This window comes from Protopterus annectens, chromosome 8.part1 (assembly GCF_019279795.1).
Source record: "Protopterus annectens isolate FY-2018-M chromosome 8.part1, PAN1.0, whole genome shotgun sequence".
In the NCBI taxonomy this organism is placed as follows: Eukaryota; Metazoa; Chordata; order Ceratodontiformes; family Protopteridae; genus Protopterus; species Protopterus annectens.
The window spans coordinates 155,976,294-155,998,215 of record NC_056742.1 but is presented as its reverse complement, the minus strand read 5'-3'; the positions used below and the strand labels follow the sequence as shown (position 1 = coordinate 155,998,215).

Below are 21,922 nucleotides of genomic sequence, written 5' to 3'. Positions count from 1 at the left end.
TTTTGCTACCTCTCCTCCTCAGAGACCGCCCAGATTCTCCTCAGAGAGAATACCTTCAGGATTACATTCCCCATTCCTTCAAGACATGCCCCATAGGGCTTTGAGACCTCTGTCAGGCTCATCTTCCTTCAGATCTACTAGGAGGCTGTCTGAAGCAGATAATAGGCAGAATGATAAGGAAATTCCTCAGGACCAAAATTCAGTTTTAAGTTCTATCTGCTATGTCTCCCATTGGATTCATGAGCTTTGCACCTTCCCAGACCCCTAGTGTTGCTCCTACTCTGATCTAACCCTCTACTTTGGATGCATCACATCCAAGATTTCCAGGATTGTCTGTGTTAAATCTGAAGGTTACGTCCTGTCCAACTATGGCATCTTCTCTGACTCAGCCAGCATCATCTGTGCCGGAGCCAGAAGGATGTCAAAGCTGTAGCTTCTGTGCCATATTTAGGGGGATGGCCTCAACTTGGAGACATTACTTCCCCTCAGAGTGTCGGTGTTTAGATAGCTCAGCTCCAACTTCTGCTTCGAGACAGAGTCAGAGGGATTCTGTAGACTTCCTTAGTCAGGTAGCTTCAGTTCCTATAGGGGTAGTTCTGACATTTCCCCTTGGTTTCTACCTTCAAGGCATTGGGGAGTGTTTTCTCCACGTTAAGAGAGAGGACATCCATGTCCCTCTTGGGTCCTTTGCCTCCACAGCTGCCTGTCCTGGGTTCTGAATCTGCTCATTCTGTTCCATTCTTCCAGACTCCTCAAGGACTGCAGAGTCTTTCCTGGATTATCCCCCATGGAAGAATCTGAGAAGCACAAATGCAAGAGAAGGAGGCACATTGACTCCCCACAGGAGTCACAAACAGAAGACACAGATTTCAGTGAAGGGGAGGGGTCCCCCAGTTCACCCCTTGATGCCTTGTTCTGGGGGAGATCCTCAGGCTTCTGAGAAAGAAAGGAGCCCGGTCTTCCGAAGCCCCTTCCTAGGGTGGAGTCTGTGTTTCCTGAGGCTTTTGGAACCAGCTCAGCTACTTTCTGAGTGGTCTTCCCAGTGGATAAAATGGTGGATCTGATTTCCCATTGGACATGGAAGGATCTGGATGCGTCAGAAACCATCCCCAAGAAGCCAGACAGATAACTAGTAGCACCAAAAGACCATGACCACTGAAGCAAGGGTCTCCCAGTCTATGCTATGGTGATGGTGGTAGCCACTAAAAAGGAACTTGCTGAGGAAAGTCCTAATGTCCTTCCCCCTAACAGAGTCTCTAGGGCCTTAGACAGATTTGGGAAGTGAATCTATGCATCAGCGACCTTTACTGTCTAATTGCTGAATTATTTTTCACACAACAAGTTTTCCGTGGGACTTGACTAGGAGTTTTCCAATCCCTCTCAGGATCTGTGACTGCAGAGGTCAAGAAAACTGTCCATCCTTCAGTCCCACTCAAACATCTCTATGTGTTAGTTCTCCAGTGCTACAGAGGCTCTCCGTAGAGCCACAGATCCAGGCATTATGGTTTGGAGACGTGCCTGAATCTGATTATGTGATTTCAGAGTATTTCAAAACATCCTTCATCAATGCTGCTTTTGATGGCTTTTCTCTGTTTGGGTCCAAAGTTAGAATCTCTCTCTGGGAGCAAACAGGGTGGGAAAACTCTTTCTGCCATAGAAATACAGTTTGTACCCTTTAGAGGGCATTTTCTAGAAACCACAAGGGGGTAGAAAAATGTGGTTCTGAAAGTTGCAAAAGTTATCCCAGGGTTCCTAAGGAGATAGATCTCCCCGAGGCAGCGGGGGAACTCCAATGGTAAACATCAGCTATGTGGCATTGGAGGACCATTAAATCAAGGCTTCAGAGGTCCATTTACTGAGAATCCTTATCAGCACTCCTGAAGGATTGCCTGACTGTTGCACTCTGGAGGCATTTGGGGGTGCTAATCTCTGCATCAGGAAGTCTGGATATCTATTACCAAAGATGTCTGGGCACAGACTGCAGTTTCCGAAGACTATGACATTCCCTTTTCCCATCCTCCCCCAACAAGATCAAAGAGAGTTCCCAATTTACCACCCCACCAAAAAGATTCAGCCTTAGAAGTCGAGAAGCTCTTAACATAAGGTCATTTAAAAGGTCCCACCAGTTCAGCAAGGACTTTGAAATTATTTGAGATTTTTTTTTGTGCCAAAGAAGAACTGGGACCTCAAGCCAATTTTAGACCTAATTCATCTCAATCTGTTTGTAAAACACTGGAAGTTCTGAATGGTCATGGTACATATTTCTCTTACTGAGCAAGGACAATTGGATATGCTCAGTAGATCTCCAGGATGCATACTATCACATCAAAATAGACAGACAAACCAGGAGGTATCTTCACTTTCAGCGGGCGGCCAGATGCTTCCAGTTCAGGGCTCTGCCTTTTGGTCTCACCACAGCCCTCCCACCTGGGTGTTCTCCGAATGTATGGCAGTGGTTGCAACTCACTTGAGTTTGCTAGGATTCCAGGTGTTTCCACACCTCAATGACTGTCTCCTTACTACTCCCATCAAACATCTTTTGGCTTGTGCTAGGTGCTGCTTGCTCCATCTATGCCTCAATGTAGGCATCCCAATGTACCACCTCACCAAAGAAAGATGCAGCCTTAGAAGTCGAGAAGCACCTAACATAAGGTCATCATCAATGTGGGCATCACAGTCTTTTACAACACTACTTTCTTCCACTCAACTACTGGAGTTCATAGCTACTCACTTGGATACAGTTTCTCAGATAGCAAAGCCAGCTCAGTCCAGACTGTCCACCTTACAACACCATGCTGCACAACTCTTTTCTTTTATCACCCCCAGCCAAGTTGGTTTTGCACCTCCTCTGTAACACTTGAATCACTAACAAGATTTTACATGCGAGTGCTACATTGGACACTGGCTGTCCAGTGGTCAATTAGACAACAACCCATGAATTTTTCCTTTAGAATCACCAGGATTTGCAGAGAAAAGAAATGTGTAGTGCCCCTGGAGTGGAAGTTTCTTTTTTGTGCCCTTTTTGCTTCAGCCTTGTTCTAGGCTTCTGTGACCATTTCTAGCTTTCTGGCTGAGGGGACTACACACTGATGGTATACCCCCCCCTTATTGGTCTTAATGCATCAGTAGAGATGAGAAGTGTTCGAGAGATCTCCAGTGTCTTATCATCTTTCATCATTTCAAAAATTTCATTCATGAATTCAAATCATCATCAAAAAAAATCAAAAACTCATTTAACAAAAAACTCATATCATGAATCATTGAAATGAAAATGAACTGAATGAAGTGAGTCATCCTACCTTCCAGGCGTTACAGGCCTCCCAGGATGTTCTTCCTCTGGGGATGATTGCTGTACAGGCAGACAATGTGTCAGTAGTCATACATCAGCAAACGGGGGAACCTGCTCCTATTCCTTGTGCTGAGAAGCAATGAGACACTGGCAGTTGGTGACCTCTTCCATTGAGTGGTCTTCCATTCGTAATGTAAGTTCCGTTGGGTTCAGACAGGTGAGCAGAGATTGTCCTAGAGTGAGCAGATCTGTTCCTGTTGCTTAATGTGTAGAGTGTGTAGGTCAGTGGTGAGGCAGTCAGTTCATCCAGTTCTGCCTCTCCAACTTTGCCTCTTTGACTCTTTTTGCCTTTGCCTTGATTACCGGGACTACTACAGATTACTACAGAGGGAGCCACTGTGGAGACTGACTGGCATCTGTGATGATTTATATATTTACCCCCCTACCCCCTCTTTCCCACACCACCCCATGTCAAGTCCCCAAAGGCATGGTAATCCCAGTCCCCCATTAGCCTTGACAAAGTTCCCATTCCTTTCTTTTTGGTCAGTTCATTTCCATCTTCCTGGTATCACTGTCCATATCCCCCTTTCCCTGTCTCACTCATCCCAGACTGCCTATCCAGACATCCAAGCAGCAGACATCCAAGCCATCCATTCAAATGTTAAAATATGGGCTCTCCAATTTCTGTGGTTCTACATTCTGGCTTCACTCCCAAACACATTCTGACTTCTTCTACCAGAAAGGTATACATGAGCAAATTCAGAAGTGTGAAAGAAAAAAAATGAAAAAATCCTTCCTTTCTAACCCCCATTACAGCTTTGCCATATTTTTTCTTTCCTATTATACAGCTAGTACAGAGCTTTCCATTTTCAGATTTTCCTAGGCAATCAAAGGCATCTATCAATATCAAAATCATTTATCAAAGGCAGCCTTTCTTCTGTGCAAAGCTTTCCTTCCCTCTCCTCTTGACTACTCCTCCTTCTCTCTATTATAGTGCTCTTATTTGACACACTCCAGTCCTTTTTTTTTGACACTCCCCTTTTTTAAAGAAACATCTAGTTAAGATGCTTGACATCTGTCTGTCTAAAAAAAGCTTTCTTTCTTTGTCTGAACTCCATGTTCAAGTTTGTCAGCAGCTGTACCTCTTTTCCAGCTTTTTTCTTGAATTTTTTCATAAGCCTTCATTTTTTCATTTCTCGGAGAATTTGCTTCTCTCTTAATTTTATCTCTGTCTCTTCTCTTAATTGCTATTTTCTTCTTTTTATTTTTTATTTATAGGAATTCTATTATTAGAAAATTATGACTTTTATTTTATTATTATTTTTGTTCAAAAATTTTTCAAAATCAAATCAAATTCAAATTGTGTCAAAATGGCTCAAAATCTTTGGCTTTTATACAAAAAAAAGGTTTGACCTTACCAAACACTGATTGCATTTCTTCAACCTAAGGTTCAGTCACTTCTGCTTTCTTAACAGAGCTTCTATATTTCACATTTTTGTCTTTCCATTCTGCTCCATTGGGTTAATATTTATTGCTTTATTGTTTATTGTAATTTGGTTATTTATATTTTTATTTTTTTGGTTTTTTGCTTTTTATCTTTCCATGATTAGAATTTCAAAGAAGAATGCTCAGGACTTCCTCCACTCAGTCCAGTCATAGATGAAACAGAAGATAAAGTCAGCAGATAGAAAGTTCAGATAAGATAAATAATAACAGATATGAAGAAAATTTCCTACACTTTTATCCACCCCCCATATTTTTGCATTTTTTATTTCTCCTGAACCCCTCCTCCCCCCCCATTCCCCTTTATTTTATTTTATTTTTTTCAGACCTTTTACTTTATTGACTGTGATTCTTCCTTCCTTTTTTTTTTTTTTTTTTTTTCTATGATGAGTACCATGGTATTCAATCATTTGGTTTCTTCTTTTTTTCTTTCTCTTTGTTGTATATGGTATTCAATCATTATTCAATTTGAGGTACTACAGTGTTTGGAGGGGATTATGGCTAAGGGGAGGAGCTTGAGTTGGAGATCCCAAGTCAGAAAACTAGTCAAAGCTGGATCGAAGGCCATATGAGACCCATCATTTGAGGAAGGATAAAAACCAACAACATAGATGTATTGTTAAGGTGAACACCTAACTTTTATTTTTGTTTGTTTTTTTAATCAACATCCTCAGGTTGTCCTCTTCCTGTTATACTTATGATGATACCATTCATATTGTGCTGAAATTTAGGATTGTACTCAAAATATATAGAGTTAAAATGTATGTGTATGTATATTATGAACACTCAGATATTCTTCATATTGATTACTGCTACAGTAGCCTTCGCTTATATTCATTATATATTGCTAAGGGTATAATAGCTTACCATCTTCCAAAGCTTCAGGGCACCTTCCCCATTCCCAAACTGTCAAGCAGCTCAAGCTGAGCTGACTGAAGGACAAGTTTGGGTGCGAAGACCTTCAGAGCTGTCCTGCTGCCAAAGAGTACGCTCCTGTCAGGCTTTCAAGGATCAGCTGATGGCTTGTGTTTCCTTTGCTAGGCAGAGAAGTTCTCTTTGGGGAAAAATGCCTTCCATTTTCTTAGATTAGTATTACTAATGTTTTATTAGTTTCCTCTTCAGGAAAGTTATTTTAAAGGACCTTCTCAATACAGTAATGTACTTTTAAACTGAGCATTCAATTTTTTCTGTCAGATTGAAAGTAGTGTAAACTAACTGTTAACATATTTTCTGTAGAGAACTTGTCTTTATATTTCCTTTTTGGTGTTACCATAGTGTTTGAAAGTGCTTTTTACTCTGTGTTTTTTCTATCAAAAGGGTGACTTTTGTGAGTGAGTAGTTTTCCTGGCATTTGCTGCTTATCTTCCCTGGGAAGGAGGCACAATTTTCGACTTGACCATGGAACAGGTTTGTCTGTTCCATGGTCATTCCTTTGTTCAGCCACAAAAAGGAAACATTAAACAAGATTTGCTACCACAGCAGGCTAGCAATTTGCTTCAGTTGCAAGCAGGTAACTTGCTGTGGCCAGTTGTGTTTTCAGACCACTCATCCTTTACCCCAAATCCCTCTGGATTTTGTCCTCCGATTTCTGATTAAGACTCAAAGGAGAGCTCAGTTTCTGATTCTCCTTATGGGGGTTTCCCTTTCTCTGAGACTATTGCTAGAATGTGTCAGTTGTCTTCAGTGGGAAGTACTATGAGTTGTTACAGGATTTTTCTAGAACCTCAACCATTCCTCCTGTCCTGTCTGCTTTACAGGATGTGTCTTAATGCTTGCAATTTTCCTGATAGCCAGCTGTCACTAAAAAGACAGATAGGATGTATAATTTTCATGCACTCTTCCCAAACCTAATCCAGCATCTGTGGCCTTAGTTTATGCCACTGCTCCTAAGTACTTAGAAAGAGTAGGACTCAAATTAACTAATAAGGATGAGACAGTTGTTGATTAGGTATGAGGAAAAAAGGATATACTTCTGCATCTTTGATTTTCAGAATTTTAAATAGTCTGTCTCATATGTTTGTTTATTCTGACATACAGGCAGTCCCCGGGTTAAGGACGAGATCCGTTTTTTACTCTGTGCTTAAGTCAAATTTGTATGCAAGTTGAAACCCGTATATGGAACATTCTACTGTAGTGCAATGCAGTACAGTATAGTAGAATGTTCCATACAAAAAAATGTTATACTTGCCTCTTTTTAAGCTTTACTTCATTTCTGTACCGCAAGCATCACGCACAAATGTTTTCCATACTTTCCTGAACTTTCAGACCTCTGCCAGACCTCCTGCTGTCATTTAGACCCTAGTGAGATGCAATACCATTTGCCCATTCTACTGTATAGTACAGTAACTGTTTCAGTACTGTGTACTGCACAAGCCAGCAGTCTTGACCAATCAGATTGCCAACACAGCAGCCTCTTAACCAGTTGGATCTCTTGTTCTCCGTGAAGGCAGAAGTAACTGCTCTAACAAGACATGTGAGCAGCTTCACGAACAGGGAAAAGGAAAGTACAACAGAATTCTTCATTTTAAGGTAAGATTTGAGGAACTTTAAAGATTTTTATTTATTTTCATGTTATTTCCAACATTATGGCAAACCCATTCTTATCTATGGTTCATCTGTAAGATGGATGTCTGTAACTCGGGGACTCCCTGTATTGTGAAAGTATGACAAATGTTTTCTGTACATTTTCTTCTTGTGAAGAAAAATCTGCTTTAAATAACAGTTTCTTCCCTTGCACAGGTCACTACTCATTGTGTACAGTGTTTGTATGACTCTGTTGTTACTTCTTCCAAAGCTATGGCCAGTGGTACTGTTTTAAGGAAGTTTGCTTGTCTGCATTCTGAGATGTAAAAATTAAAATTTTAAATTCTGTCTTGGATAAGGATCGTTTGTTCCCTCTGCTTTATCAAAAACTGTGATGTAGCCAGCAAGCTGCTCTAGGGAATCTCCAAGATTTTTCAGCCTTCCTTTTCCAAATTGAACAAAGTGATTTTTCTTTTTCCTCATCCAATTTTGGCAAAAAACAGAATAAACAGTCTCAACAGAATTCGGGTAAACAAGACATAAAGTGATAAGGTGTTCCAGAAAGAAGTGTCAAACCTCCCAAAACAAAGGACAGTCTAACAAGTCTAAAGGCCTATTCAAGTGACCTTGTGACCCTCTTCCCACCCTGGCCCCATTTCTCTTCCAGAAAGTCTGAATCTCCATTTTTCTCTCTGGCAACAGATTGTTTCAGATGAATGGGTTCTGAAAATCATTAATCAGAGTTATAAGTGGTAGTAGGAGAAAATTCCTCCTTTCCTGGGGTCATTCCTCATCCTACAGATCAGACTATTCTGTTTGTACCTGTTCTTCATCACATGCTGTTCCAGTGAGTGATAGAACCAGTTTCTCCTTCCAGGTAGGGAAGAGGATTATTCAAGGACGTTCCTACTGCCAAAGAAAGAAAATGCTTGGAGACCAGTTTTAGATCTTTCTTTCCTACATCTTTTTATAATATTGCCCAAATTCAAAATTATGTCACTTCACATCTGGTGACCTCCAAGTTTCCTGTTAACACTAAACTTAAGATTCTTATCACATCCCCTATTCATCCAGACTTCAGGGATTTCTCAAGGTTTTGTGTACCTGGATCACATTTACCCTTTGGATTATCCATTGCACCAAGAGTGATCACAAAGTGTCTAGCTCTTTTTAGGCTATAGGGTATTCACATTTTTCCATGTTTAGATTATTTCTTATTTTTGCAGAGTCTTTTTCAAAATGTCAAGAGTCTCTCTCTCTCTCTCTCTGTCTCTTTTGGGCGAGAGAGCTATTGCACAAACTGTGATTCCAAGATGACATTGAAAAGTCCTTTCTCAACTCCCTCACACAGGATTGTGTTCCTGAGATGTCTGCTAGACACCCATGTTCAATGAGCTTTCCTTCCATGGGAAAACTAGATCTTTATTTAGATCTGTTTCTAAGATATTCTACTTAGCCCTTGGTCACTGTGAGGGAGGACTTTGAGTCTCATGACATTTATGATTCTCATGATACACCAGGCAAGAATCCGCATAAGAAAGATACAGTGGTATCTGAAACCTGTTTGGTCCCAGCATCACCACCCTTTATTGTTTTGAATCCCAGTACTGGGGGTTGTCAGAATAGATGTTTTTTTTGTTGCAGGCAATAGATATTCTTAAACTCATGCCTCCCTTCTTCCTCCCTGCTCCAAAACAGGCCATCACCACAGATGCTTCTGACTTTGCTAGAAGAGCAGTTTCAGGAGGAATAAAAGTGCAGGATGTATGGGACACCAAGGACAGAATCAATCACATAAATGTCATTGAGATGCTTGCTCTGTTCAATGCACTCAACATTGAACCATCTTTCATCCCCAGGACCTCTTCAAGTGCTTACAGACAATGCCACAATCATGTGGTACATCAACAGGCAAGGGGGAGCCAGGTCGTACCCACTTTGCAGACTAGCCATTAGCTTGGGATAGATCAGAATTGTGTGGCAGACAAGCTGAACAGGACCAGGACAAACCCTCACAAATGGAAACTAGATTGGGAGTCGTCCAAGATTTGATCCATCTTTGGGGAGTTCCTCAAGTAGGCCCGTTTGCCTCCTCTCTGTACAATCAGCTGGCAAAGTTCTGTTCCAGGACTCTATGCAAGAAGGCCTGGTATACAGATGTCTTCTCTGTCTTTGTACAGGAATGTTCCTATATGCCTTTCCACTAATATCTAGGGTACTTAAAATTCAGAAGGAATCCAGATCATTGTGGTGACTGCCTTCTGGCCAAGGTAATTGTGGTTCTCCTTTCTTTCGAAAATAACCAGGGGCAGTTACCACAAGCTTCCTCACTGACGGGATCTACTCACACAAGAATCGGGAGTGTTTGATACACTCCCACATCAGTCATTTTCATTTGACTGCCTGAGTGAAAGGGTCTTAATTCCTTTTAGGCACCTTTTAACCGAGGACATGCAGCAGGTGCTAATGGAGGCAAGAAAGTCTGCTTCTAGAAGATCACGTATTAGCAAATGGAAAAGGTTTTCTAGTTGGTGCCAACAACATAACAGGCTCCCCATCCATGTGAAGCAGAGTCCATCCCTAACACTATTTAAGAGTAACATTTTCCAGTAGATGGGAAATTGAAAATCCACCATGGGTCTGGCTTCCCATTCTTTGATGGAGGCAGACAGTAATTCCAAAACATACCCCTCCCCATGACCTGCATAAATTTCCTAACTAACATACCCCCTCCTAATAAATTCCCATTGTACGTAGGGATGCAATTGGGTTGGGTTATGCGTCTAGACTTATAAAGGCCCTGGTGGTCCTTAGCCTAGTATATAACTATGAACCTGTAACCAACACCCATTCAGGGCTAATTGTTCTCTGGTTTTACAGTATTTGTGTGAGCTTCTATCCTATGGCCTTTCTTATTTATTTATCAAGGTTCATGTATTCGCCATTTCAGACTCTTACAATAGATCCTACTCTTTCAAGGCAGTTTCATGCCGAAATGTTGAAAGTTATTTTGCATAAGAGGCTACCAAATAAACTGGGTGCCCATCCTTGGGATGTTAATTCTGTGTTAGAGAGGCTAACATTTGCTCCATTTTAACAAGCTAATCTGTCTGACTTGAGGAACCTAACATGGAAAACAGTTTTTCTGTTTGTTCTGACCTCTGCAAGAAGGGTATCCGATTTTCAAGCTTATGGTGAGACAACCCTACCTAATTTTCCATAGGGACTGTGTTTCTTTGAGAACTAAGCCTCCTTTTATGCCTAAAGTAGTATCAGTTTACTTTAAGAAAACTATCCATCTTTCTGTTTTCTTTCCAAAAATCTAAAAATGAAAGAGAAAGGATACTCCATACCTTGGATGTCTACAGACAACTCTGGTACTATCTTGACAGAACTAAATCTTTCAGATCTTAAGATCAGTTGTTCATTTTTTGTGACGGTAAGAAGGGGCAAACTGTGTTGAAACAGACTGTTTTCAAATGGTAGTCCATTTTGTTATACTCGCCATGGAAATTCTATTCCAGGCAGGGTCATGGCCCACTCTAGTAGGGCCTTGGCTTCATCTGTGGCTTTTTAGAAAGGGTTGGAACAAGGTGCCCATAGCTATGCCATTGAACTGCCAATAATGATCTCCCCCAGAAACAAAGACATTGTTCTGTAACATAGTACTTAAAAGTTGACTAACTTGCTCTGTCGTATGTGAATCAACCATGAACATCTCCCTTAAAAAAGTACAGATGCTCTCTGTTCCTACATCATTCGGTATCACTGTAAATAAAGACACCACATCAAGGGTCACCATATATGTCTTCTGCATCACTTCAAAGTCTCATGTGTATTTGAACAAATCAGTCAGAAAATGTTCTGTATCTCTTAAAATGTGCTGTATATTGTTAATCTAGTATATTGAGACCGGTTCTGTGCACCAATTCTTTCCAGATACTGTCAAGCGCATAGGGAGACACCATACACTTTTATGAATTTTAGGTAACCCTTGTATAACCGGAGTGGTGGGATGCTCAACAAGAAAATAGTCTAACATATCTTTACTAATCAACCCATTCTGCCATATCTCCTTTAATTTAGTGACTACCTTACTGGACATCTGTTTAACTTGATGAACTTTAATTTTCACATAAAATTTGTTGTCATTCAACATTTTATGCATCATTCTATTGTATGCAACTGTATTCAACACTACAATAGAGCCACCTTTATCAGCAGGTCTTATAGCAATGTCTTCATTCTTTTGAAGATTTTTCAAGGCAAGATGTTCTTACTTGCTTAAATTAAACTCGTGTTTAATTTATAACCAGTTGCTCAAAGGCATTTAACAAAGGGTTTAGCTGTAGTACATACAGACTAGGTTTCCTAAAGATATTCACACTAGTATTAATGACATTTTTAGCTTCATTATTAACAATTTCAGCATCACATTTCTAGTAAAACACTTACTGCGGTGGTGGTGCTGCTGTAGCATTGTTGCCTCACAGTAAGATGTTGTCCTGTTCGATTCTCAGCTAGAGCGTCTTCTTTGTGGAGACATGCGTGAATGGGCGTACCTTCGTTGAAGGTTGTGCATCAGGGCTGGCAACTCGGCATGTAAAAATCTACTGCCAATCATTAGCGGACTGGAGTTCCGCTGTGGTGACCCCTAACCGGGAAAAGCCGAAAGACACAACAACATTTCTAGTAAAACACTTGATGTCAAAAATAGCATCTGTTAAATCACAGTACCTTGTAGAAATGTATGCAAGTCCTTTTTGTAAAACACTGAGTTCATTCTCATTTAAAACATAGTCAGAAAGATTCCACACTAGCCTTCCTTGAAGAAGGCCTTCTTTATATTCCCCTGGTTAGTCATTTGGTCGTCTCTCTTTCTCTTCTGTTAACTTCTGCTCAGTCCTCTCGGGCACTGGTCTTTCACCCTGATTAAATCCCTCACAGGAAAAGGAAAGGACAGCAGACGTTGCCCTAAAGGGAATTTAGTGTTCAAGTCAGTTCCTCTGGAAGGCATCATCTTCTCAGCTGACTGGTGCACCATTACTTTAACTTCAAATATCTCCTGTCTGGCTCCTGTCCCATTTGAAGTTATAAAATGCAAATGTATTGAGGAAACAGTGGTATTGTCTTCAATGCCAGTCAGCGTTGTAACGGCTGTGACGTCACTCATGAGTGTGCCCTCATTATCAATCACAGTTGCAGCTTGTGAATCATTGGCTGAAGCTTTCACTGAGGTCGTTCTTCGCTCATTTGACATGCCTCTGCTTTCTGAGAACCTGGGCCAGGAAAAAATATGCCCAGATTCAAAATCACGACGGTCTCAAACTATTTTCCTCAGTTTTTGTTTAGTCAGCTTAAGCTCATAGTGTCCAGGACATCTAATAAATATTTATCCAATAGATTAGTTTGTAAAAGAGAAAGCAGCTCAGCATATTTTGTTTCAGCTGACGAGTATACACCTGTATCTCTTTCTCTGCTGCTGAAATCAACAGTTTAATATAAGAGGTACTCGTAGATAAATTCACTTTTTGCCAGCCAAAAAGTAACTCCTTGTCACAATTCATATAAGAAGGCATTTTTAAAATTCTAAGGCCTCTTGGAACAAGGCCTTCTAGGAGGCAAACCTCTATATGAAATTTTTCAAATTGTGCTCGTTTCAATTTAAACAAGTCTTTTTCTAAGGCTAGCAACCTCTTTTTAAGACCAGCCAAATCTATAGCAACTGCTTTAGTCTCACCTTCATCAATGGGATTAGTCCAGCAAAGGATTGCAAACATAATTAAATGCCTTCATCAAAGGATTCACTTGAATACTTTGTTGCAGTCCACCTGGATTATATTCCAGTTCTATAACATCTTGTCCTTCAGCCATAATATCCAAAGCTAAGGTAGCACACAAAATCAGAAGTAAAGAATACAAAACTGCCACTAAAGCTTTAGAACTCACTTGTCCTGCACAAAACAGATCCAGAATAAAAAGCAAAACACCAGGACTTGAAGACTGCTGTAGAATCCAGTATAAAAATATTTATTCGACACAAGTACTTTTGTGGGTAACCCCACTTCTTCAGATGTCTAATACATTTTAAAAACAGCTCTTGGTTTAAAAATATCCTCTTGAAACACATAATTAAAACCCAACCAATACATTGTTCTGGTGTAAACAAGTATTTTTAATTTAAAGTAACATCCTACAAGGTACATGCCATTGACTAAACTAGAAATCTGAATGTATGTGTATACACTTCTAAAAGCCTATTTATAAAGTATCTAAATTGTAACTCAAATTTCCATAACATTTCAGTTTGCAATCACAAGCACAGAATGTATCTGCACATGTTTCCATTTCCCATTTATGTTCCCCAAAACACATACAAGCCTGTTACAAGAAGTCAGTAATTTATCATACAAATAACTCCACAGCACATCTTGCCTAAAAGGCTGCCTAGACTTCAACTTAGGACATTTCATTTTAGAATCACAAACAAAGAATATATCTGCACATGTTTACATTTTCCACTTATGTTCTCCAAAGTGATGGGCAGAAAGATAATATTTAGAGAAAATAAACAAACTAGAATATTATTGTACCACTCTAAAGATGCATGGATGTATAAGAATGTGATAGAGAAACACTGGAATATATTGAGACTAGATAAGAGCATGGGTAGTCTAATAGATGTGAAACGCAAGTATTCACTGAAGAATGATAAATCTTTGAAGAAACAGTTATGTCAACTTAAGGTTAGTGATAGGAAGCATGGCCTGCCATAGAAAAAGGTACAAAACAATGTGGCAGATGTAATTTTTGTAAATATTTAGATGGTACTTCTAAGTTTGAACATCCAGATCAGTTAAGGACATGCAAGTTTGACATCAGTGCCACCTGTGAAACCGAGCATTTAGTCTACTTGGCCCATTGCGTAGTGTGCCGTAGTTTCTATGTAGGCAAGACAGATAGGTCTCTGAAGGAAATGAAGGAAAGAATACATGAACACATTTATGTCCTCCATAAAAAGAACAAAGTGAATGCCTTGGCCAGACATGCTATCAATAATGATATGGAACATGATTTTAAATTTCTAGTTATAGGAGGAACATATGAGAGTATAAGAGGGGGGGACCTACGGAACATCACTGAAGAGCTTGAAGCTAAGTGAATAGTAAGATTAAGGGCTGATAGAGGTCATGGATTAAATGAATATATACCCCTGCGTCCTAAGTTAATGTCTAAGCAGCTTTTTAGGTAGGATGTCCTGTGGAATTGTTCGTATGATAAATAAATGACTTCTTGTTATAGGCTTGTGTGTGTTTTGGAGAACATAAGTTGAAAATGTAAACGTGCAGATATATTCTTTGCTTGTGATTGTAAAATGAAATGTCCTAAGTTAAAGTCTAGGCAGCTTTTTAGGCAAGATGTGCTGTGGAATTGTTTGTATGATAAATTACTGACTTCTTGTTACAGGCTTGTATGTGCTTTGGAGAACATAAATGAAAAATGTAACTATGTGCAGATACATTCTGTGCTTGTGATTGCAAACTGAAATGTTATGGAAATTTGAATTACAATTTAGATACTTTATAAATAGGGTTTTAGAAGTGTATACATATACATTCAGATTTCTAGTTTAGTCGATGGCATGTACCTTGTAAAATGTTACTTTAAGTTGAAAGTGCTTGTTCACACCAGAACAATGTATTGGTTGGTTAAAATCATGTGTTTCAAGAGGATATTTTTAAACCAAGAGCTGTTTTTAAAATGTATTAGACATCTGAAGAAGTGGGGTCACCCATGAAAGCACTTGTGTGGAATAAAGATTTTTATACTGGATTCTACGGCCGTCTCCTAGTCCTGGTGTTTTGCTTTTTATTCTGGGTCTGTTTTGTACGGGACAAGTGAGTTCTAAAGCTTTAGTGGCAGTCTTGTGTTTTTGTTATAAAATCACAACCTAGCTGCCTTTAATTTAAGGACTCTGCTAATGGAAATATTTTCATTTAAACCTGGTCTGTGACCCACATTTAATTTTAATTGCCATTGCAGCTCCCTAAATTCAGTTGGTCTCCCATGGTCCATCCCATAGATTAGGAAGTATTTTCTCCAAAATAATGAACAAAAAAAATGTTATGACTTAGATATACCAAAGAGTTCTTGTATAAGGCATTATTCTCACTATCCTTCCTAATATTGTAGTACTGTTCGTAAATACACTTAGCCAGTGATCTTTCAATTTTCCTTATGTAAAATGAATCGCAAAACAAATATACTTACAAATGTAAACAATACCTTTAGAAAGGCAGTTGCAACCTCTAGCTAAATTAATACTCTCTTGCATGTACAGTGATTTTTTTCATGTGTATAAATATATTCTTTCCAGATTCCACTGTAATTAAAAATATTGTTTAAAAAAACAAATGGGCAATTTAAAAATGTAATCATGCCATTACTGGCATGTTAGGCGAGTATCCACAGTTTGTTTCCACGAGAGGGAAACATTTCAAGAACAAATTTAAGAATGGAGCGAGTAGTAAGAATGGAAGTGGTGTTGAAACCCAGTTAGGAACAAATAGATGTGGTAGATGTAATCAATGTAACTATATTTATACAGATGGCAAAATCACTGTACATGGAGAGAGTATTAATTTAGCTAGGGGCAGTAACTGTTTTTCTAAACATATTCCAGTAATAGAGCCATTGAATGTGCCTCTTCCAATATAAAGTCCATAACTGTGTAATGTTTTTTTCTGAACCTCATTTTTGTTACCAAGTTCTCAGCCTGCTACCTCCATCCCAGTAACCACCATCTTTCCTTATGATCTTAATCTCTGAGGTCTGTTTTGTATCAAAGAACATTGTTAGCTATGTTTTTATATAAAAAAACAGCATATCCCATTCCTGTAAGAGATGCATTCTCTTTTACACAGATAAACAGCCTGTTGTATACACCAATACAGAATATTCCTCTCTTTATCCTTTATGCTTGCCACTATATTCATTACACTTGATTTTTTCCCTTTCCAGGCAGACCTCATTTTGTTAGAATCCAAAGCATTTGGCCCTCACCCCTAGAATTTAGAAACAGAATGTTTGTATTCAGACTGAAGCACTCACTCGGACTATTTTCAGTTACAAAGAGAAGAAATATGTCTGTGAAGCCTTTTTCTAAGTTTATATTTGGTTCATAATCCAGAGCAATTCTTTAAAAGTAGTTTCTTTTTCCATGTAGTTAGTGTAGCTTATAGCGAGAGTTTTCTGTCAGGCATTTTCTTAGGGTATATGGCTTTTCTAAAGGTTAAGTGGACAATGTGCAACATACTTGCATGTAGGACAGCTGGGCTTCATGGCTTGCCTACTTTGACAAAACGTATTGTTTTTCTTTAATATGGCTAGTAATTTTGACTATGAAAAGGACACTCCAGCTGAGTGTGATATACAGATTTGTCTAAAACTGACCACATTTTCTGAATGTAATATAATATTTATGATTATTTTTCTGCAGCTTTAATATTTGAACAGGATGCAGTTTTGCATGTTTTAGAGTAGAAGTTGTTTATCCTGACTGTGCTCATTCCACTTCCACTTGTGATAACCTGTTAATGGCACAACAGGTAATACATTCACCTTTGATGCTAGAAGATCAGAAGGCTGTCAGTTCTATTGTCACTCCAGGTACTTGGATTAATTTTTCACTACTGATGTTGCAGTTTAGCATAAGGGGGTGCTACACTCCTGATTTTGCCTTCCTTTGGATGAGACATTAAATCGAGGTCTCATCTGCCTGAGTTGGTTGTAGCCCAAGTGGATGTAAAAGGTCACATGACACTTCACAGAAAGGATAGCAGAGGAAGTTCCCCAGTGTGCCCTGGCCACAATTCTCCTAGTCAGTATGAGCACTGTTTTTGAGAATGCTGATGTGAGAATAAATGCACATATACACAAAATGTAGAGTATTGTAGTTAAGTTGAGAAACTATTTTCTGTGTTAAAATATTCTACTTTCTCAGATAAGTTTGCTGATGTAGCAAAGAAGTATTTGGATAGTTTGCAAACTGATGGAAAAGGATATTGCCTGTGTATCGTGTTTTTTTTTCTTATTCTAGGGCACGTATGTCAGAGTTTGTCTTAACATGCATGTCATTCTTAAAGTTCAAGAAGGAATGTTTGAATGCACATCTTGTAATATGTGCAGGTATCTCTATAGAGCACAAAAGTTGTTAAAAGAAATGTTTTGAATATCAGGAATTATTATAATTATCAGAAGGGGTGTGTGATTTATGGGATTTTTAGCAGTTCACCCCCACTTTGGTACATTGGTCAAACAAAAAGAAAAAGTCAGACTACAAGAACATGTAAAATATTAATTAAAAGAATGTTGATAATTCATTAACATTAAATGCATATGAGGTACGTATTATGGCAAATTTAGATTTAGTACAAAAATAACTGCTTTAAACCAACTGGATTTTAGAATGATATTAAAATATAATATGTTGAAACCTGAGGGGATGACTAGTGATGTTAACTAACACTCTTCAATTTGAAGATGAATATGGAATTTATTTTTGGCATGGCTGCTGTAAATTGTAACTGGCCATTAATGTTGATTTAATGACTAGTCCGCATTTTAGTACGGATTAAGTAAGTGCTCTGTTTTACTCCCTATAAGGCATGCTGCTGAGGCACTAGGAGTATTGAAGTGAATACAGTTTATTTCTACCCTATCCACATGTGTTTTGTATTAAGTTTACGGCTGAAGTGTGTTAAGTGAATTATGATGAATTTTTGGAAGTCCCCTAGTACAAGTAGCTCAGAACAGAGAAGTATGAATGTAGGTATTTCAGTCATAAGTGTCTTAACCTGCTGTGTTTGTTGCATTACCAGTGCTGTACATGTCTTTCTGTGTCTTTATAATTTGTCATGCAAAATTGTACATGAGAAGGCAACAGTGCTGCCCGAGAAACATGTGGAACTAAGGCAGCAGTTTCCCTAGAAATGGTTAAACCAGTTTTGGTTTCAAGTACTACCTTTGGAGCTGAGAACCAGAATACTTACTGAAGGGTATGCTGTTTGCTCCTTTCCCAATAACCCAAAGACTGATGGGTACACATCTTACATTATAATGGGGATTATAATTCAAGAACCTTTTGGTACATGATTACTGTTCACAACCTTACCTTATGAGGTGTAAAAGTCAGTATGATATTCCCACCTGCTTTCAGGACCACTTTAATACAACACCGGAGTGGTATGTTACATAAATGGTGGTGAGGTGGGGAAACCACATCTCTTAGATCTATGGCAAAATGCTTCAGACAGGAGAATGGACAGTTCATCATAACTTTTTTTGTCTGTGGCACGTTTCTCAAAAAAGCAGGATGTACAGGCAAATTCACTCAACATGTATGTTGTCCTGACATGCACATGGCATTTTGATCAGTGTTTTTTAAACAGCACATATGTGAAGTATGCCAAAAATAGAGCTGTTTGTCACTCATTTGATTAAGTACTTTTAGCCTTTTGCAACTTCTTTAGCACCTGCCAGTTGGGAAATCAGATGTCATTTCTTTTCCCTTTATATAATGTATTTTATTCATCCTACTACTGTTGGTCTAGAAGATCATTAGAAAACAATATGGGTAAAAAGGAAACCTAATCTTTAACATTTCTGGCTTATCCAAAATAACCATGGGCTTTCCTTGTTAATACAACTCACTACTCAACCACCTTGGATAATTTCCTCTCCAGAGGTATCTATATGCTCGGTATTCTGGCACAGTACATCATCCAAAATTAAAATCGCTGAACTGCTCAGGTTGGGTGATATGATTCAGACTCTTTAGGAGTATTTCTTTCTAATGGGCTGAAAATCTGTCGGAGCCAGAAGGTCTGCAACAAGAAAATCATATCTTCAGAATGTGGAAAGATTTGTATTGTGGATATGTTTTAAAGGGAGAGACCCATGCAGTTTATTATACTAGTTCAGTCAACTTTATGAAGCTGCATTAGCCTATTCAATAGCTATTTAAAGCTGTTTGGGCATTCTTGACGTGTTCCAGTGTATCCACAGACAGCAGCTCCAAAGCTTCCTAAATGGGATTCAGTATTTGAGGCAACCAAAAAGACAAGTATCAGATTCATGAATTTTATGCAAGCTAAGTTTCATTTGCCAACAGATTATGCAAATTTAAAATATATTTTATGAAATATTGTTTCCTTAATGGCAGTCACTTCAAACAGAAACGTGTTTGGTGCTACAAACCTTATTAGGTAGTCTCCTTATACAATACTTCACAGTGAAGGTGTTTTGCAGATCCTGTATTTTATTCATGCCAGATGTGGTATCAGTTCTACTGAACCAAGTCATTCATTTACTTGCCTTCAGTTCAAACTACCCAAACTTTAGACAACACCTGTTAGATAATTTGGATATTCAAGCTGAACACAAAGGCTTGCTTGTCACAAAACAGACTTTTTCCAGTGTGGCTGTCCAAGTATACTGCTGTCTGTTATTAATAATACATTAAATCAGTTAAGGGTTCACTTGCAGCTAATTCTACTAGAGTGGCAACTAGCATATTTTAGAATATATCTATTCTGTGTGTACTACATGCACCTTTTGCTTGGGGAAACTACACAAATGTTGTGATTTACTGTTACACTGACACTCCCTGAAGACAGTACATTTATGTGAGATACCATAAGATGTAGGTGTTCCCGCCATAGCATCTGTAGGAATTGGCCACAGGCATTCGCCTACCTTCCAGAATTGTGTAGACATCCCCAACGTGGAGCTGAACTGCTCTCCTAGCAGCTGTGTTAGCTAAATGAAGAGTGTCCTGCACCATATTTGACACAAGAACTGGTTAGCAATGTTTTGTTCATCATTTTCCAAGTCTTCTGTGTCACACCTGTTTTGACTTCTTTGGAGGCAGGCAGATATTTCATGTTGTACAGTTAGCCAGGGCACTTTAGAAGTAATGCTGTGAGCTCAGATGCCACATTCCCAGCGCCTGACACACTACCTACCTTCACAATCCTTGCTGCTCCATCTGATGATTTATCGGCCCATGAAGATGCCTATTCTTCTTAAGCTGAAGGCTCCACAGTTGTTAGGATTCTGGTCTGTCCTTCCTTAATGAGAGAAAGTTTCATTTTGTATCTTTTTTGGGGTGGCACCTGAGGATCAGATGCCTGTGTTATTGAGGTCTGCCATGGCATCTGCCAGATTTTCTTATTGAAAATTTGCCAAAAAGTGTTATGACCACTTGGCACAGAATCCACTGTTTTTGTTGCCTTCCTGTCTTAAAAACAAGGCAACTGAGTCACGTAGCAAACACTGCCTAAATGACTCACAATCCACAGTACATACCTTGTTCTGGCACTACATGCAGAATCTTGAGCCTATGAGCAAGGCAAGGTTGGATTTCCTGCAAGGTGCACTGCGATTACTTCCCCCTCATAGTGTGAGTTAACTGCTTTAGTAGTTTTACCATGAATAAGGACTCTTACTGCAGCAGTGGCCCCTATGATGAGCATGGTACAGTTCTGAGAGCGCACTCGTAACAGTAGATGAATCGTGTCTGTACTTCAGCACAAAAGCATCACCCTCCATCCCTCAAGCAGGAGCCTCTATCAACTGCCCTGAGAGGTTATGGAGTTGTAAGAGGCAGGGTACCAAATAGAAGAAAAGCGGTCAGTGCTTCAATACTTTTTCTTGGATGAGGGGAAGAGGGGATCAGGTCTGCCATAGACACATCAGTCCAGAATTCGCAAGAGTTTAGGGGAGTTGGACTTTGTTTTCAAGGCTTCTGTAGTCAGAGGACAGAGAGACATTATTTGCTGCTGAGACAGAGATCTCAGTAGAGATGTAGTAAACCTCCAGATATTCGACCCAACCCAGTTTGGTTTAGTCAAAGGCATGCCTACTTAACCTGGTAGACTTCTTTGAGAAGGTCACCAAAGCAGTGGATGATGGCAAAATCATTCACACTGCCGACCTTGACCTGGCCAAGAAATTTGGCATAATACCCCACTCTGGCATTGTTGACAAACTCAAGAGGTTAGGTAACAAACCTGTATGTCACCCGGTGGATAGCCAACTGCCTCACAGACAGAACCCAGGAAGTTAGAACTGGGGAGTCCACCTCTACAAAGAGGCCATTCACAAGTGGATTCCCTCAGGGATCAGTCCTTGGACCACTCCTTTTTGGCATTTACTTCTCAGAAGTCAAGGCCAATGTCAGTGGTCTCTGGCTGACTAAATTTGAAGCTGATTGCATATTTAGGAACTGTCGCTGAATCTCATACTGACACAAATGTTCTCCAGGAGGGGCTGACACAGACAAATGACTGGTGTCAGAGCCACGGACTAAAACTAAATGCCAGGAAATACATAATAGTATCCTTTGGGAAGTCATCCATCCCTGGTAACTATCATATTTTCAAGACACCCCTTAGAGTTGACCCAGTAGTCATGGACTTAGGGACACACACGAACAATAATCTAGCCTTTGATCATCACGTGTCTACAGTGGTGAGGAAATCATTCTATGTTGCACAACTTATAAGCAAAGGTATGACATCTCAGTCCAAGGAAGTCATTGTTCCA

General features: G+C 39.4%; 1 protein-coding gene across 1 annotated transcript in view; it reads left to right on the top strand.

Annotated features, from left to right (window-relative positions):
- The window catches only part of CDYL2 (chromodomain Y like 2), a 477,019-nt gene that overhangs the window by 335,740 nt on the left and 119,357 nt on the right, over positions 1–21,922 (top strand). The window contains exon 6 of the mRNA XM_044081802.1: positions 12,834–12,860. Coding sequence (XP_043937737.1) covers positions 12,834–12,860 — 27 coding nt within the window. The remainder of the gene's footprint in view (positions 1–12,833; positions 12,861–21,922) is intronic.